Source organism: Triticum urartu, chromosome 5A (genome assembly GCF_056163025.1).
Source record: "Triticum urartu cultivar PI428250 chromosome 5A, HENAU_Tu73, whole genome shotgun sequence".
NCBI classification, from domain to species: Eukaryota; Viridiplantae; Streptophyta; class Magnoliopsida; order Poales; family Poaceae; genus Triticum; species Triticum urartu.
In genome coordinates this window covers 591,790,416-591,811,012 of record NC_141877.1, presented here as the reverse complement: position 1 = coordinate 591,811,012, position 20,597 = coordinate 591,790,416, and the positions used below count along the sequence as shown (strand labels likewise).

At 43.9% G+C, this 20,597-nt stretch overlaps 1 protein-coding gene across 1 annotated transcript in view; it reads right to left on the bottom strand.

Annotated features, from left to right (window-relative positions):
* Positions 1 to 361: 361 nt before the first annotated feature.
* LOC147973144 (uncharacterized) overlaps positions 362 to 20,597 on the bottom strand; it is a 59,344-nt gene continuing 39,108 nt past the window's right edge. Inside the window, exon 2 of the mRNA XM_087524587.1 lies at positions 362 to 484. Coding sequence (XP_087380713.1) covers positions 362 to 484 — 123 coding nt within the window. The remainder of the gene's footprint in view (positions 485 to 20,597) is intronic.

The window sequence follows — 20,597 nt, the reverse complement described above, 5'->3', positions numbered from 1 at the left end:
CCGTTACGGTGGATGCCACGTGTTGGTCACCCTTGACGAAAGCACTTCTGTGACGCGCGATTTATCGTCATGGAAGTGGACACTTCCGTGATGATAATTTTGGTAATGTCATGGAACGCTTCTACGATAGCACAGGTATGACTATCTTGATTCTGTTATAAAATCGTCATCGATGTACATGCATGACAAAAAACGCGACCTACAGTGACAAACACGTATCATCACGGAAGTGTAATTTTTTTGTAGTGCTCGGGCAAGCTCCGCCCGAAGGGTCTCCACGATGACAGCTCCATCTGCAGTCACAACATATTAAAGATACTGGCATCGTGCTACTCTTATTATGTGACGATCACAAGAGAAATCACTCACCATGTGCCTTGTCAAGTCGCTGGTTGACAAGCACGATATCGGCATCTGCCGTATCAAGTTGCCGCTTTAGCTCGGTAAACCCATCAGTTCGGCTAGCCACCATAGCCTCAACCACCTGCACATAAAGGCAGTCGAGTTATTACCTGGGTATATGATCCTCGGGTTGCCGCCGTTCTCGACGACAACCAGAGTCTCAGGGGCTACTATCTGCATAGGGCACACCTAACGTATGTGGTACTATCAAAATCATACACTATTTGACGTACCTCGAAGCCTTTCAGCAGACTCATAAAGGCTTCATGCAAGCCGCTTTCAGCGGATGAAATCCTTTCAATTACCGTACCCATTAGCATACGATGCGCTTCCAAGACGGCCGCTTGCCCCAGAAGATCCTTCAGCGCGTCCGACCGCACACTGTACGGTTCCGGACCCTTGCTGTCGCTCTCCTTAGGAGCCGGATACTGGGGATTTCGAGTAGCCAAAGAGTTATCCTCTGGCCTTAGTGGATCCAGAGATACCCTTCGCGACGACACTTCAAGGTCGCCCGCTTCATAAGGCGGGGTGTCAGGGGGAGGCGTTTCGCTCTCCATCATCTCCGGAAGAAGATCCCCCGAAGACGAACTCTGTCGAGAAGGGCTACGATCTGGACTACAATTTATAAGCATCGGTTGTTGTCTTCGGAAGTAAGGTAGGATGTTTCCACTATTAAGTACTTTTCGATTACTTACAGCTCGGTAGAGGGATGATCCCCGCGCGGACATTGTGCGGCAAGAATACCCTCCGAGGCAGGACCCTCTGATGAAGATTTCTTCTCCCGTTTGGAAACCTTAGTTTACGGATCTTCAGAGGTAGTCCTCTTCCTTCCCCAGGGAGAGAGAATGTCAGATTCTTCCCTTTGGTTGTCCTCCCTCACGGAGGCGCTCATTCCCATGGCTGGAATAAGTAGCGAGTGAGGCCCGCTTTCGCCCTCTCTATTCCCCCCATCATCTTCCTTTGAGGGCATTGGATAAGGCGCCGACTGGAGCATCTTGTCCAGTACCGGATTGTCCAAACCCTCAAGAAGGGGGGTCGAACACCTGATCATCATTGCCTTTGCTATCCAGTCCTGGTCAAAGAGCGGCTCTTTAGAATGATGCCATGATAAATAAAAGGACAGTAGGTTCGACATGGGATTACTTACTTGGGCAGCGGGGCGGTTGCAGCTCAGACCCACGTCCTCGGTGGTGTCCGGACACTATTTGGGGTCCGAAGAACGATTTCTACATCTCTTCGAGCGTCATGCCGAGGAAATGCTGAATAGCTCGCGGTCCTTCCGAGTTGAATTCCCACATGCGGAGGGGCCGGCGTTTGCAAGGCTGGACTCGACGAACTAGCATAACTTGCATTACCATAATCAGATTGAATTCTCTCTCAAAGAGATCTCGGATACGGCTCTACAGTACCGGCACGTCCTTTGCTGGACCCCAGCTCAGCCCCCTGCTGATCCATGACATCAGTTGTGGTGGGGGGCCCGAGCGAAAGGTGGGGGCAGCTACCCACTTGGCACTTCGGGGAGCTGTGATGTAAAACCACTCCCGCTGCCATAATCCGGACACCTCTGGGAAGGAACCCTCTGGCCATGGAGCGTCAGCGATTTTGCTTATTAAACCACCTCCGCATGGTGCGTGCCGCCCCTCGATCATCTTCAGCTTCACATCGAAGGTCTTGAGCCACAAGCCGAAGTGAGGGGTAATGCGGAGGAAGGCCTCACATACGACAATAAATGACGAGATGTGAAGAAGGGAATCCGGGGCCAGATCGTGAAAATCCAGCCCATAATAGAACATAAGACCCCTAACAAAGGGATCCAGAGCAAGGTCTAGTCCTCGGAGGAAGTGGGAGATGAACACGACGCTCTCATTCGGTTCGGGAGTAGGGACGACCTACCCTCGGGCAGGCAGCCTATGCGAAATTTCGGCGGTCAGATATCTGGCCTCTCTCAACTTCTTGATGTCCTCCTTTGTGACGGAGGAAGGCATCCACCGACCTTGAAGGTTGGATCCGAAGATAGTTGAAGGTCTGAAGCACCTGACCTGAGCTTTGGGTGTTAAAACTCGAGGCGGGGGAAGGATTCGATTGAGCACGGGAGGGAAAAAAGAAAAACCCCGTCCCCTTTATAAAGAGGGTGAATATCAAGCGTCCTCCTCGTGGCCGTTTGGGACTTTCCCAAGATCTAGGAGTCATACCAACAAGCATGGTTGGGTTACCCACGTCTGTATTGATGAGAATCCCATTATAAGGAGGACACAATCTTTGCTTTGACAAGACGTGTCAAGAAAACCGCCTCGCGTTATGTGCGGAGCTGGTTGAGAAAAACGGTTCGAATAATGACCGGGCCATGGCGTGATGTCATTCTATCAAAACGTGTCAGTAGATTGGATTCGTGGAAATATTATTCTCTCTACAGTGGTATGTGGAACTTATTTTGTAGGGCTGAACACTATCCTTGTATTCAAAACTCTTCCATGGTGTATGCGGAGGAGGAACCCGCCTTGCAATGCCGAACATAATACTGCGCGCCGGACTCATCGTCATTGAAGCCTGGTTCAGGGGATACTGAGGGAGTCCTGGATTAGGGGGTCTCCGGACAGCCGGGCTATGTCCTTTGGCCGGACTGTTGGACTATGAAGATACGAGATTGAAGACTTCGTCCCGTGTCCAAATGGGACTCTACTTGGCGTGGAAGGCAAGCTAGGCAATACGGATATGTATATCTCCTCCTTTGTAACCGACCTTGTGTAACCCTAGCCCCCTCCGGTGTCTGTATAAACCGGAGGGTTTTAGTCCATAGGACAACATACAATCATACCATAGGCTAGCTTCTATGGTTTAGCCTCTTTGATCTCATGGTAGATCAACTCTTGCAATACTCATATCATCAAGAACAATCAAGCAGGACATAGGGTATTACCTCCATCAAGAGGGCCCGAACCTGGGTAAACATCGTGTCCCCTGCCTCTTGTTACCATCCGCCTTAGACGCACAGTTCGGGACCCCCTACCCGAGATCCGCAGGTTTTGACACCGACAGCTATGTTATGGATGAAGAAACTAAAAGAGACTTTCTTGCATGCAATGATAGAAGTGATCTTAAGAAATTATTAGCTAAGCTTAAACAAAAAACTCTGAATGCTAGAATGAAATATGATCCTGCTTATGCTACTTCACCTATCTTTGTTACTGATAAGGATTATGAATTCTCTATTAATCCTGATATAATTACTTTGGTTGAATCTGATCCTTTTTATGGTTATGAATCTGAAACTGTTGTGGCACATCTTACTAAATTAAATGATATAGCCACCCTGTTCACTAATGATGAGAGAACTCGCTACTTTTATATCCTTAAAATATTTCCATTCTCATTAAAGGGTGATGCTAAGATATGGTTTAATTCTCTTGATCCTGGTTGTGTGCGTAGTCCCCAGGATATAATTTATTGTTGGGGAACGTAGCAGAAATTCAAAATTTTCCTACGTGTCACCAAGATCTATCTATGGAGAGACTAGCAACGAGGGGAAGGAGAGTGCATCTGCATACCCTTGTAGATCGCTAAGCGGAAGCGTTCAAGAGAACGGGGTTGATGGAGTCGTACTCGTCGTGATTCAAATCACCGGAGATCCTAGTGCCGAATGGACGGCACCTACGCGTTCAACACACGTACAGCCCGACGATGTCTCCCATGCCTTGATCCAGCAAGGAGAGAGGGAGAGGTTGAGGAAGACTCCATCCAGCAGCAGCACAACGGCGTGGTGGTGATGGATGAGCGTGGCAATCCTGCAGGGCTTCGCCAAGCACCGCAGAAGAGGAGGAAGAGGTGTTGGAGAGGGAGAAGGAGGCAACCAAAGGCATCGATGAAAAGCCCTCCTTCCTCACTATATATAGGAGGGACAAAGGGGGGGGGGGCGCCGGCCCTAGGAGATCCAATCTCCTGGGGGGGCGGCGGCCAGGGAGGTTTCCCTTCCCCCCAAGGCACCTAGGAGGTGCCTTCCACCATTGGGACTCTTCCCTTTTGTGAAACCCTAGGCGCATGGGCCCCTTGGGGCTGGTGCCCTTGGCCCATGTAGGCCAAGGCGCACCCCCTATAGCCCATGTGCCCCCCCGGGGCAGGTGGCCCCACCCGGTGGGCCCCCGGGACCCTTCCGGTGGTCCCGGTACAATACCGATAACCCCGAAACTTGTCCCGATGGCCGAAATGGCACTTCCTATATATAATTCTTTACCTCCGGACCATTCCGGAACTCCTCGTGACGTCCGAGATCTCATCCGGGACTCCGAACAACATTCGGTAACCACATACAAGCTTCCTTTATAACCCCAGCGTCATCGAACCTTAAGTGTGTAGACCCTACGGGTTCGGGAACCATGCAGACATGACCGAAACACCTCTCCGGCCAATAACCAACAGCGGGATCTGGATACCCATGTTGGCTCCCACATGTTCCACGATGATCTCATCGGATGAACCACGATGTCAAGGACTTAATCAATCCCGTATACAATTCCCTTTGTCTAGCGGTATTGTACTTGCCCGAGATTCGATCGTCGGTATCCCTATACCTTGTTCAATCTCGTTACCGGCAAGTCTCTTTACTCGTTCCGTAACACATCATCCCGTGATCAACTCCTTGATCACATTGTGCACATTATGATGATGTCCTACCGAGTGGGCCCAGAGATACCTCTCCGTCACACGGAGTGACAAATCCCAGTCTCGATTCGTGCCAACCCAACAGACACTCTCGGAGATACCTGTAATGTACCTTTATAGCCACCCAGTTACGTTGTGACGTTTGGTACACCCAAAGCATTCCTACGGTATCCGGGAGTTGCACAATCTCATGGTCTAAGGAAATGATACTTGACATTAGAAAAGCTTTAGCATACGAACTACACGATCTTTGTGCTAGGCTTAGGATTGGGTCTTGTCCATCACATCATTCTCCTAATGATGTGATCCCTTTATCAATGACATCCAATGTCCATGGTCAGGAAACCGTAACCATCTATTGATCAACGAGCTAGTCAACTAGAGGCTTACTAGGGACATGGTGTTGTCTATGTATCCACACATGTATCTGAGTTTCCCATCAATACAATTATAGCATGGATAATAAACGATTATCATGAACAAGGAAATATAATAATAACTAATTTATTATTGCCTCTAGGGCATATTTCCAACAGTCTCCCACTTGCACTAGAGTCAATAATCTAGTTCACATCGCCATGTGATTAACACTCACAGGTCACATCGCCATGTAACCAACATCCAAAGAGTTTACTAGAGTCAATAATCTAGTTCACATCACTATGTGATTAACACTCAATGAGTTCTGGGTTTGATCATGTTGCTTGTGAGAGAGGTTTTAGTCAACGGGTCTGAACCTTTCAGATCCGTTGTGCTTTACAAATCTTTATGTCATCTCCTAGATGCAGCTACCACGCTCTATTTGGAGCCATTTCAAATAACTGTTCTACTTGGAGTTATTCTAAATTGTTGCTCCATTATACGTATCCGGTATCTCTACTCAGAGCTATCCGGATAGGTGTTAAGCTTGCATCGTCGTAACTCTTTACGTCGAACTCTTCATCACCTCCATAACCGAGAAAATTCCTTACTCCACTAGTTACTAAGGATAACTTTGACCGCTGTACTGTGATCCATTCTTGGATCACTCTTGTACCCCTTGACTGACTCATGGAAAGGCACACTTCAGGTGCGGTACACAGCATTGCATACTGTAGAGCCTATGTCTTAAGCATAGGGGACGACCTTCGTCCTTTCTCTCTATTCTGCCGTGGTCGAGCTTTAAGTCTTAACTTCATACCTTACAACTCAGGCAAGAACTCCTTCTTTGACTGATCCATCTTGAACACCTTCAAGATCATGTCAAGGTATGTGCTCATTTGAAAGTACCATTAAGAGTTTTGATCTATCCTTATAGATCTTGATGCTCAATGTTCAAGTAGCTTAATCCAGGCTTTCCATTGAAAAACACTTTCCAAATAACCCTATATGCTTTCCAGAAATTCTACATCATTTCTGATCCATAACATATACTCATCAGAAATTCTATAGTGCTCCCACTCACTTCTTTGGAAATACAAGTTTCTCATAAACTTTGTATAAACCCAAAATCTTTGATCATCTCATCAAAGCATACATTCCAACTCCGAGATGCTTACTCCAGTCCTTAGAAGGATTGCTGGAGCTTTGCATACTTATTAGCATCTTTCAGGATTGACAAAAACCTTCCGTTTGTATCACATACAACTTTTTCCTCAAGAAAATCGTCGAGGAAACAATGTTTTGACATCCTATCTGCAAGATTTCATAAATAATGCAGTAATCGCTAATATAATTCCAACAGACTCTTAGCATCGCTACGAGTGAGAAAGTCTCATCGTAGTCAACTCCTTGAACTTGTCGGAAAACATTTTAATGACAAATCGAGCTTTCTTAATGGTGACATTTACCATCATTGTCCGTCTTCCTTTCAAAATCCATCTGCACTCGACAGCCTCACGACCATCGAGCTGTTCTGCCAGTCTACACTTTGTTTTCATACATGGATCCTCTCTCGGATTTTATGGCCTCGAGCCATTTATCGGAATCCGGGCCCACCATCGCTTCTCCATAGCTCGTAGGTTCATTGTTGTCTAGCAACATGACTTCCAAGACAGGATTACATACCACTCTGTAGTAGTACGCATCCTTGTCATCCCACGAGGTTTGGGAGTGACTTGATCTGAAGTTTCATGATCACTATCATAAGCTTCCACTTCAATTGGTGTAGGTGCCACAGGAACAACTCCCTGTGCCCTGTCACACACTAGTTGAAGAGACGGTTCATTAACCTCATCAAGTCTCCACCATCCTCCCACTCAATTCTTTCGAGAGAAACTTTTCCTCGAAAAAGGACCCGATTCTAGAAACAATCCCTTATTGCTTTCGGATCTGAGATAGGAGGTATACCCAACTGTTTTGGGTATTCTATGAAGATGCATTTATCCGCTTTGGGTTTGAGCTTATCAGCCTGAAACTTTTTCACATAAGCGTCGCAGCCCCAAACTTTTAAGAAATGACAGCTTAGGTTTCTCTAAACCATAGTTCATACGGTGTCATCTCATCGGAATTACGTGGTGCCCCTTTTAAAGTGAATGTGGTTGTCTCTAATGCCTAACCCATAAACTATTGTGGTAATTCGATAAGAGACATCATGGTATGCATCATATCCAATAGGGTGCAGTTATGATGTTCGGACACACCATCACACTATGATGTTCCAGGCTGTATTAGTTGTGAAACAATTTCCACAATGTCTTAATTCTGTGCCAAACTCGTAATTCAGATATTCATCTCTATGATCATATCATAGATACTTTATCCTCTTGTCACGATGATCTTTCAACTTCACCCTGAAATTACTTGAACCTTTCAATAATTCAGACTCGTGATTTATCAAGTAAATGTACTCAACATCTACTCAAATCATCCGTGAAGTAAGAACATAACGATATCCACTACATGCCTCAGCACTCATTGGACTGCACACATCAAAATGTATTGCTTCCAACAAGTTGCTTTCTAGTTCCATTTTACTGAAACCGAGGCTTTCAGTCATCTTGCCCATGTGGTATGATTTGCATGTCTCAAGTGATTCAAAATCAAGTGAGTCCAAATGGTCCATTTGCATGGAGTTTCTTCATGCATATACACCAACAGACATGGTTCGCATGTCTCAAACTTTTCAAAAATGAGTGAGTCCAAAGATCCATCAACATGGAGCTTCTTCATGCGTTTTATACCGATATGACTTAAGTGGCAGTGCCACAAGTAGGTGGTACTATCATTACTATCCTATATCTTTTGGCATGAACATGTGTATCACTACGATCGAGATTCAATAAACCATTCATTTTAGGCGTAAGACCATTGAAGGTATTATTCAAATAAACAGAGTAACCATTATTCTCCTTAAATGAATAACCGTATTGCGATAGACATAATCCAATCACATCTATGCTCAACGTAAACACCAAATAACAATTATTTAGGTTTAACACCAATCTCGATGGTAGAGGGAGCGTGCGATGCTTGATCATATCAACATTGGAAACACTCCCAACACATATCGTCAGCTCACCTTTAGCTAGTCTCCGTTTATTCCGTAGCTTTTATTTCGAGTTACTAACACTTAGCAACCGAACCGGTATCTAATACCCTAGTGCTACTAGGAGTACTAGTAAAGTACACATTAACATAATGTATATCCAATATACTTCTATCGACCTTGCCAGCCTTCTCATCTACCAAGTATCTAGGGTAATTCTGCTCCAGTGGCTATTCCCCTTATTACAGAAGCACTTAGTCTCGGGTTTGGGTTCAACCTTGGGTTTCTTCACTAGAGCAGCAGCTGAATTGCCGTTTCATGAAGTATCCCTTCTTGCCCTTGCCCTTCTTGAAACTAGTGGTTTCACAAACCATCAACAATTGATGCTCCTTCTTGATTTCTACTTTTGTGGTGTCAACCATCGCGAATATCTCAAGGATCATCATATATGTCCCTGATATATTATAGTTCATCATGAAGCTCTAGCAGCTTGGTGGTAATGACTTCGAAGAAACATCACTATCTCATTTGGAAGATCAACTCCCACTTGATTCAAATGATTGTTGTACTCAGACAATCTGAGCACAAGCTCAACAATTGAGCTTTTCTCCCTTAGTTTGCAGGCTAAGAAAAAAACGTTGGAGGTCTTATACCTCTTGACGTGGGCACGAGCCTGAAATCCCAATTTCAGCCCTCGAAACATCTCATATGTTTTGCGACGTTTCAAAACGTCTTTGGTGCCTCAATTCTAAACCATTTAGCATTACGCACTGAACTATCATGTAGTCATCAAAATGTGTATGTCAGATGTTCGCAACATCCTTAGACAACGTTCGAGGTTCAGCACACTGAGCGGTGCATTAAGGACATAAGCCTTCTATGAAGCAATGAGGACAATCCTCAGTTTACGGACCTAGTCCGCATAATTGCTACTATCAACTTTCAACTAAATTTTCTCTAGGAATATATCTAAACAGTAGAACTAAAGCGTGAGCTATGACATAATTTGCGAAGACCTTTTGACTATGTTCAGGATAATTAAGTTCATCTTATGAACTCCCACTCATATAGACATCCCTCTAATCATCTAAGTGATTACATGATCCGAGTCAACTAGGCCGTGTCCGATCATCACGTGAGACGGATTAGTCATCATCGGTGAACATCTTCATGTTGATCGTATCTACCATATGACTCATGCTCGACCTTTCGGTCTCTTGTGTTCCGAGGCCATGTCTGTACATGAAGGCTCGTCAAGTTAACCCTAAGTGTTTTGCATGTGTAAAACTTTCTTACACCCGTTGTATGTGAACGTAAGGATCTATCACACCCGATCATCACGTGGTGCTTCGAAACGACGAACTTTAGCAACGGTGCACAGTTAGGGGAGAACACATTCTTGAAATTGTTATGAGGGATCATCTTATTTACTACCGTCGTTCTAAGTAAACAAGATGTATAAACATGATAAACATCACATGCAATCAAATAGTGACATGATATGGCCAATATCACTTTGCTCCTTTTGATTTCCATCTTCGGGGCTCCATGATCATCATCGTCACCGGCATGACACCATGATCTCCATCATCATGATCTCCATCATCGTGTCTTCATGAAGTTGTCTTGCCAACTATTACTTCTACTTCTACAGCTAACAATTAGCAATAAAGTGAAGTAATTACATGACGTTTAAGTTGACACGCAGGTCATAAATAAATAAAGACAACTCCTATGGCTCCTGCCGGTTGTCATACTCATCGACATGCAAGTCGTGATTCCTATTACAAGAACATGATCAATCTCATACATCACATATATCATTCATCACATCCTTTGGCCATATCACATCACATAGCATACCCTGCAAAAACAAGTTAGACGTCCTCTAATTGTTGTTTGCATGTTTTACGTGGCTGCTATGGGTTTCTAGCAAGAACGTTTCTTACCTACGCAAAACCACAACGTGATACGCCAATTGCTATTTACCCTTCATAAGGACCCTTTTCATCGAATCCGATCCGACTAAAGTGGGAGAGACAGACACCCGCCAGCCACCTAATGCAACTAGTGCATGTCAGTCGGTGGAACCGGTCTCACGTAAGCATACGTGTAAGGTTGGTCCGGGCCGCTTCATCCCACGATGCCGCTGAATCAAGATAAGACTAGTGACGGCAAGCATATTGAACAAAATCAACACCCACAACTACTTTGTGTTCTACTCGTGCATAGAAACTACGCATAGACCTGGCTCATGATGCCACTGTTGGGGAACGTAGCAGAAATTCAAAATTTTCCTACGTGTCACCAAGATCTATCTATGGAGAGACAAGCAACGAGGGGAAGGAGAGTGCATCTACATACCCTTGTAGATCGCTAAGCGGAAGCGTTCAAGAGAACGGGGTTGATGGAGTCGTACTCGTCGTGATTCAAATCACCGAAGATCCTAGTGCCGAATGGACGGCACCTACGCGTTCAACACACGTACAGCCCGACGATGTCTCCCATGCCTTGATCCAGCAAGGAGAGAGGGAGAGGTTGAGGAAGACTCCATCCAGCAGCAGCACAACGGCGTGGTGGTGATGGATGAGCGTGGCAATCCTGCAGGGCTTCGCCAAGCACCGCAGAAGAGGAGGAAGAGGTGTTGGAGAGGGAGAAGGAGGCAACCAAAGGCATCGATGAAAAGCCCTCCTTCCCCACTATATATAGGAGGGCCAAAGGGGGGGGGGGCGCCGGCCCTAGGAGATCCAATCTCCTAGGGGAGGCGGCGGCCAGGGAGGTTTCCCTTCCCCCCAAGGCACCTAGGAGGTGCCTTCCACCATTGGGACTCTTCCCTTTTGTGAAACCCTAGGCGCATGGGCCCCTTGGGGCTGGTGCCCTTGGCCCATGTAGGCCAAGGCGCACCCCCTATAGCCCATGTGCCCCCCCGGGGCAGGTGGCCCCACCCGGTGGGCCCCCGGGACCCTTCCGGTGGTCCCGGTACAATACCGATAACCCCGAAACTTGTCCCGATGGCCGAAATGGCACTTCCTATATATAATTCTTTACCTCCGGACCATTCCGGAACTCCTCGTGACGTCCGAGATCTCATCCGGGACTCCGAACAACATTCGGTAACCACATACAAGCTTCCTTTATAACCCCAGCGTCATCGAACCTTAAGTGTGTAGACCCTACGGGTTCGGGAACCATGCAGACATGACCGAAACACCTCTCCGGCCAATAACCAACAGCGGGATCTGGATACCCATGTTGGCTCCCACATGTTCCACGATGATCTCATCGGATGAACCACGATGTCAAGGACTTAATCAATCCCGTATACAATTCCCTTTGTCTAGCGGTATTGTACTTGCCCGAGATTCGATCGTCGGTATCCCTATACCTTGTTCAATCTCGTTACCGGCAAGTCTCTTTACTCATTCCGTAACACATCATCCCGTGATCAACTCCTTGATCACATTGTGCACATTATGATGATGTCCTACCGAGTGGGCCCAGAGATACCTCTCCGTCACACGGAGTGACAAATCCCAGTCTCGATTCGTGCCAACCCAACAGACACTTTCGGAGATACCTGTAATGTACCTTTATAGCCACCCAGTTACGTTGTGATGTTTGGTACACCCAAAGAATTCCTACGGTATCCGGGAGTTGCACAATCTCATGGTCTAAGGAAATGATACTTGACATTAGAAAAGCTTTAGCATACGAACTACACGATCTTTGTGCTAGGCTTAGGATTGGGTCTTGTCCATCACATCATTCTCCTAATGATGTGATCCCGTTATCAATGACATCCAATGTCCATGGTCAGGAAACCGTAACCATCTATTGATCAACGAGCTAGTCAACTAGAGGCTTACTAGGGACATGGTGTTGTCTATGTATCCACACATGTATCTGAGTTTCCCATCAATACAATTATAGCATGGATAATAAACGATTATCATGAACAAGGAAATATAATAATAACTAATTTATTATTGCCTCTAGGGCATATTTCCAACATTTATTACTTCTCTAGTGAACCTAGTCCTTTAGAGAAATGATATGGATGCACCTAGTCCTTCTAAAAGGAAGAAAAAGAAAAATGATAGGACTTTGCATGCTTCTAGTGAACCTGTTATTGACACACCTGAGAATCCCAATGATATCTCTATTTCTGATGCTGAAACACAATCTGGTGATGAACATGAAACTAGTGATAATGTTAATGATAATGTTCATGCTGATGCTCAACCTAGCAATGATAATGGTGTAGAGATTGAACCTGCTGTTGATCTTGATAACCCACAATCAAAGAATCAACGTTATGATAAAAGAGACTTTGTTGCTAGGAAACACGGTAAGGAAAGAGAGCCTTGGGTTCAGAAACCCATGCCTTTTCCTCCTAAGCCATCCAAGAAAAAGGATGATGATGATTTTGAGCACTTTGCTGAAATGATTAGGCCTATCTTTTTGCGTATGCGTTTGACTGATATGCTTAAAATGAATCCTTATGCTAAGTACACGAAAGATATTGTTACTAATAAAAGAAAGATACCGGAACCTGAAATTTCCACCATGCTTGCTAATTATACTTTTAAGGGTGGAATACCTAAGAAACTAGGAGATCCAAGAGTACCAACTATACCAATCTCCATTAAAAGAAACTATGTTAAAAATGCTTTATGTGATCTTGGAGCCGGTGTTAGTGTTATGCCTCTCTTTTTATATCGTAGACTTGATTTAAATAAGTTGACACCTACTGAAATATCTTTGCAAATGGCTGACAAATCAACTGCTATACCTGTCGGTATTTGTGAGGATGTGCCTGTTGTGGTTGCAAACGTTACTATTTTAATGGACTTTGTTATTCTTGATATTCTCGAGGACAATAGTATGTCTATTATTCTTGGAAGACCCTTTTTGAATACTGCAAGGGCTGTTATTGATTGCACCAAAGGCAATGTCACTTTTCATGTTAATGGTAATGAGCATACGGCACACTTTCCGAGGAAACAACCTCAAGTCCACAGTATCAATTCTATTGGAAAAATCCCATCGATTATTTTTGGAGGCTTTGAATTTCCTCTTCCTACTGTCAAGAAGAAATATGATATTCTTATTATTGGGGATGTGCATATCCCCATTGAGGTAACCTAGTGTTATTCAAAATTTCTCCGGTTTCATGTTACTCGAAATGAGTTTGTTAACAAGACTTGATCAACCTTGTTAGTGGATTCCTTTTGATGAGCATGAGATGGATGAAGTTAGAAAACACACTCTCTGTACCCTCATTTTTACTTTCTGCTATTTATATTAAATAAAGCAAAAATAGTAATTTCGGTCTGTTTTTTGAATTATCCGTGCAATATAAAAATACCCCGAAAATAAAAGTTCTCCAAATGCCCTGAAATTTAAATATGATTTTTTATGGAATATTTGAGAATATCTGGCACTGAGAACACAGCAGGGGAGCAAGCACCTGGCCACGAGGGTCCATGGCGCGCCCACCCCCTGGGCGCGCCCCCTGCCTCATGGGCCCATGGTGGCTCCCCTCCACTTATTCCTGCACCCACACACTTCTTCTTCCTCCCAAAAAAATCACCATCCAGCTCAAGCACGAGTTCTAGCTCATTTTGCTGTGATTTTCGATCTCCTTGCTCAAAGCACCTCTCACAAAACTGCTTCGGGGGATTGTTCCTTGGTATGTGATTCCTCCATTGGTCCAATTAGTTTTTGTTCTAGTGCTTTATTCATTGCAAATTTGTGCTTCCTAGGTGACCATGTTCTTGAGCTTGCATGTCAAATTTATATGGTTCCGAGTAGTTCTAATGCATGATATAGGCTCTAGGCACTTGTAGGAGTAGTTGCTATCAATTTTTTTGAGTTGGTTTACTTTTATTTGAAGTTACTAAGAATTTCACAATTTTTCAGAAAATAATGAAGAGATTTTTGAGGGGCTCATCGAGCCAAAGCTCGAAGGAAAAGCAAAATGAAGAAGCAGAGAGGCCCAAATATAATTTGCCTCGCACCGCAGAGGTTCGGCCGTGTGAATGGCCTTCCGATGATTTCTTGAGAGCAGCCAGGATTTATGATGATTTTTATGAATTGGCTAAGAATGCAGGCCTCACCGACTTCCTCCGCGACCAACGCAAACAATATCTCTTACTCACCAATACTTTTGTGCAAAACTTCTACTATTATCCTAAGGAATCACCTCCTTCAGTAGAGTTTCATTTATATGATGTGGTTAAGAAGATGTCACTAGATGAATTTTGCGGGGTTTGCAAAATACCTTTCGAGGGTAGCTTAGAGGAACCACATCCTAGAGATGTGGACGGGTTTATTGACACTATCACTGTAGGGGAAACTAGGAAAGTTTCCGATGCAAGAATCACTAGCATACATTTTCCTGTTTTATGCTACTTTGCAATATTTGCTAGTCATTGCTTAATTGGTCGTGGAAACTATGGAAACCTTAGTGTTCCTGATATTATTATTATTTTGTTCCATGGTTTATTCCGTGACGACTCTGTTATTATGGGCGGTATTATGGCTAAACGGTTAAGTCCGAACCGTACAAAGGGCCCCATCTCTGGAGGTGTCTATGCTTCACGCCTTGCTGCATACTATAACATACCTATTAGGCACTATGAAAAAGAAGAAAAATTACTGCCTATTGTTTATTTAGATGATAAGAGTATGGTAGCACATGATTTTATTGTAAAGAATAGGGAAAGGGAGCTTAAATACAAATTGTTCTTTGATAAACATCATCCTGAGACTATCACCTTGCCTGCTCCTTCACTGTTTGATTTATCTACAGGCCAGTATCTCGTTCCGCTGGAGGCTACTCACGCCTACCGGAACCCTACATCAGCCCCAGAGCCAGAGTCGGAACCACAATTTGATCCTCCACGAAAGTCTAATTACTAGTGGGATCCGGAGATGATTGCCAACCAGTGGCAATCAGAGCCCTCTTCTTCGTAGTACGACCCCAACTATTCACTACAACAAAAATGCCACGTATAGTCGCTTTTTCTGAGACCCTATTTGTATTCTTCTCTATGCGTATGAACACTAGCGGGCTGAGGACGCTTCTTAAGACGCTTACATAACGCCAGAAACATTTCTTATAATTAGTAATTTAGAAAATAAGTATGTAATTTTAATTAACTTAGAGACGATGTGTGAGACGCTTTAATACGCGATTCTTTTCTTATCTTGGCTTATGAGAATTTTGAATAATCAAAAACATTAAAATCAGATAGCTATAAAAATTAGTTGTGCTAAAATTTAAACATGATCGAAGTAACCACACCAAAGAATGAATCAAGAGGCATTTTTGTAAATCTTTGTCTAGCTGCCTCCTCCTCCTCCAAGAAAGGAAGTCGTGCCTCTCGCCGGCGCCGATGCAGATCCGCCTCGTCTCCGATGGCCCTAGGGCCATGGAGGCACAGTGGATCCTAGCAAGGGCCGACGGGAGGGCTCCATTTTTAGTCATTTTTTACAATCTTGATATGGTTTGTCCTGCTCAGGAAGGTGAGACGACAGCGGCTCCCTGAAGATGGAATAAAGGTCTCCCCGCTTAGCCCTCGTTCTGGCGGTGCGTCTAGTATCGTTGGTGGGCGTGTGGAGGTGTGTCTCCGGCAGATCTATCTTTGGTGGATTTTCTCAGATCTCGTTGTTGTTCATCTATGTTCGTGTGTCTTCGGTTTGGATCCTTCTGCTCTACGTTATTTTTCATCGGCGGCGGTTGTTGTTCTGGGGAGCTGGTCCTATGGGGCCTTAGCACGACGACTTCCCGAATGTCTACTATAACAAGTTGTGCCCGACTTCGGCGATGGAGGGGCGATGACGGCGGCGCGCCTTCGGTTCCCGTAAAAAAGGCATTTTTGTATTTGATTGTAACCTTAATAATACCCTCGATAATAGTATTACCTTTGTAACATTCTATTGTCAAGACAGACAAGACACAAAACCTTAATTATCCCTGAATTTACGCAACTCCCCTCGGAAAAGGAAGAGGGGGGGGGGGCTCGGTTCTTTTTTTTGAACACAGTACAGACGCAAGCGCTCATATAAACGCGCATACACGCACTCCTATGAACGCACACATGCACACCCTACCCTGAACACCTCCGAGAGACTGAGCTGGCATATCATCTTGAGATTTTACGAAGTCACAGTAGGCGCCTCGTAGTCGACAGGAACGTCTCCTCCCACTGAAAGCGTATCGCCGGAATTCCTGAACTAAATCCAGGATAAATGTGAGCACCAGGATTTGAACCCAAGTGAGTTGAGGATATCACTGTCCACCTAACCATTTCAACCAGAGGTTGGTTCGCGGGGGGCTCGGTTCTATCTCATAGATACGCGAGGGTTAGAGTTTCACTATGGCACGTCGTTGATAGAGCCTTTCCATCTCGATGTGTACGCGATGGTGTCAATGCCTTGATGATGTACATTCCTGCTGCCTCTTCGGCCTATGAGTTTCCTTTTATTTTTACTACCGCGTCACGCTCTTGAGTTGCACTCCGCCCCTTTGATCTACGATTGCACAAGCTTTATATTTTTTTATTAAACAATGTGGATATTACAAGAAATCGCTCCTTCGCACGCTCGATCACACAACGGCCGAAGCGCCCTATTCTTTTCATGTTTCCTTTTGTGCACGAGCCCACCATGTGAATGCAATTTGATCCAACAAAAAGAAATAGCCCAAAAATAATATTTGCCCTTTTTTAGAAACAAATACTACAGTAATATTTGTCCATACATGATACACGGTTGATTGCTGCCAAAAAAATTATTTTCTCCTAGTAATCAGATTCGGGGCTCTCAATCTATTTTTTTACCGCCTAAACTTCCCGCGTCTCTCGAATTTTTCCAGATATTTCTTTCCCCACGATGCCATCTGCCCACCTCCCCATTCTTCAACCTCCCCGATCCAATCTGCGCTGACTTCAAGCCAACCCCGCGCACCGCCCGATCTCCCACCCACACGGCGGCAGCCTCATCCCGAAGCATCGCCCTCTGCCGCTAGTTCCGCCCGACGCGACTCCCGTTCTCCTCCCTCGCAGCGCCGGTAGTTGGAGGCTTGGAGCCCCGTCGGTGTCCGGCGTCCTCACCAACAGGAAGCCGTGCTCCCCCCGACGTCGTCCTCACTGACACCAAGCCGCATCCACGTGGGTCTCATCTCTCACCCGAAGCACCGCGGCGAGTTTCGTCGCTACACCGTCCCGCAAGCATTGCCCGCCTCCAGCCAGCATCTTCAGCCTTCGCCATGTAAGCAGGTGATCCCTTGTCCCATATCCCCTACAGTTTTACCATTAACATTAAATCAATCATAGTGGCCTCCTTCGTTTATATACATCTCAACTCTCTATCCTCTTCTACCTCCGTCTCCTTACTTCCTTCATGTAGACAATGCACTCTAAGTGTTTGGTGAATTGTTTGCTTGCCTAGATATCAATTCTGACAGATTTCCTCAAAAGTATGTTAGCAACTATTTGGTCCAATCAAATTTTTATATGGTGAAACTCAAATTTTTATATGGTGAAACTCAAAAGCAGTACAAGTCATTCTTAGATAGGTAGGCCAAATCAACCTCACATTCCATTTACCCTGGAGCATAAAACGTGATAGTGCTATGTCACTTTGCACGCCATGGTAACTTCGGTTGTACTGACCGCAACTGCAGCTAGCAGGATACAGGGTTTCTCATAATCAACTAACTATAATCTGCCTTTATTAAGCAAACTGGGTATTCTGATAACTCCTACTATATCTTTGTAGATAGATGGCAGCTCTAACCTGTAAACAGCAATCCGAACCAGATCTCTTCTTTCTCTTGAGATATGAACATCCATCACTGATGAATTGTTGTGTTTGTGTTATTGTATATAGCCTCCAGGGGTCTTGGAAATATGTGACCACTGTCATGAGGTACTGATGTCAGCCGAATTTCCATCCATTGCTCCAGATACGCAACCTTGTGTCCAAAATCAGATCTCACCCAAAATAATGGAGAGCTACCTACTGGTGAGTAGTAATACTTAACTATCATTGTGATTAAGTGAACCAAATAAAAGATCTGCATTTTCAGGTATAGCTAAGATATTCATTGACAAATCCAAGTGAACTTGATAGATTAGCGTATATTTGGCATGCAAATGCAAAGGTGTGCGATAGCTATGGGCTATATATATACTACATGATAAATCATTCTGCCTTTTCTACGAATGCAAAAATCTGAGTAACCGAGCCATGCATTTTTCACTCTGGTGTAAAAAGTATGCCATGTTCATTTGCACTAAACATAAAAAATTGTATAGGAACCATGACTTAGTTTCAACTTTCAAGAGATATCATAAATTTTAATGTGTTAATTTCAATATTTGCCTCTATTACTGCAATTCTGTTCTCATCAACTAATATAATGCATGATACCTTTTTCTTATCTACGATGTAATAGTCATAGTTACAGAACAGAACATTGCTTACAATTCATTTTCGTTTCTTTCCAAAGTAATTGATATGCTGGCCAACTGATTTACGAAGCAGCATTGATAGGACAAGGTGATATATTAGTAGATTTAGCTCTCTGCATAGAAGGCGATCTATTTGTGCCAGATCCCTTTAATATGTATGCAATTTTCTTATAGTCTCTATTATGTACCTATCGGATCTTGCATGGTTCAGTTGTTTATTAGATAATGTAGTGCAATGCATGACCTTGCCATACATTTCTGTGCACACGTTACAGGTCATTAGCTTGTTGATTAACATATGATTTTAACATTGTTTTGGCAAAAATATTATGCCGAGGTAACCTCGGTGGCTTCAAAGGTTGAACATCTCAGTGCAGGCTGCTGAAAGTGTACAACTAGATGAAGAAAATTTACAAGGCCCTCCAAAGATTGATGATTTATTACCAAAAAAGCCTCCTAAATCTACTAGCCAAATTAAAATAATTTTTATGCTCAAACTTTCTTCAAACACATATGTAATGTGATGTATATTGTCCATTTATAAGCCAATGTGATATTCTTGCATGCAGGGGCGAGTGGAGATGTGATACAGGTTATATGGAAATTCTGAATTAAAACTTTATCAGAATTATGCAGGGGAAACAAATTATGGAGACTGATGGAAATTTTCTTCCAAATGGATGGTCAACTGCCATTTAAATTTTTCTCTGTTATCTTTCTTTTTCAGGGCAGCTGAAGATTTAGAAAAGGAGTGCATAGAAGGAGCCAAGAGCAACTATAGAAGAATTAGTCTTTAAATGAACAAATATTTTGAATTATTTATAGATTTTAGCTTCATAGGAAAACTTTGTTCTAGTTTGCAAGATCTTTTCATAATTATTTGTATCTTTCAATTGAATGTCTGATTTGATTTAGTAATGAACTCAAGGTGTTTGTTGCTACTAATTAGTCCGCTGCCTGTTTTTACCAAGCATGCTAATTGTGCAAAGGGGATTCTTGTGAAAGCAATTGGTGATATGGGTGAATGCCTTTATATAATGATATTTGTTGCTTAGGAATGTAAATGTTGATATGGGTGAATGCATCTGTGGTGCGATAAAGTAAGTGAATTTAAATGATGAATGGCACATTTGAAATAAATCAAATAATGCTTAATGTAAAATATTTCATGGTTACAAAGAAGCATACATATATTTAGAGATGAACATGACGTATCTACACAATGTGTATAAGAATGGGCCCATGACAAATGAAGGTCTTTATGTAGAGACGTGATAGAGCGCATGTAAGATAACATCTCAACATACCTAGAGACAATTTTGAACGTCTCAATATAGCGTCTCATGCCACGTAGACATGCTTAGCGAGCATGTCTACATGTTTTGAGACGGTCCGTGAGAAGACACTCCAAAGACGCTTTACTAAGTCGACTCTACGGTTGCCTAGAGATGAAATAGCACGTCTCTAGCTATGAAAGTACATGTCTCTACAGGCAGATTTTCTTATAGTGATTACTTTGGATATCCGCCAGGCCAACCGCGGTCATAGACCAACTTAGGCCAAAAGCCTAAACTTGGGGGAGTACGTATTTC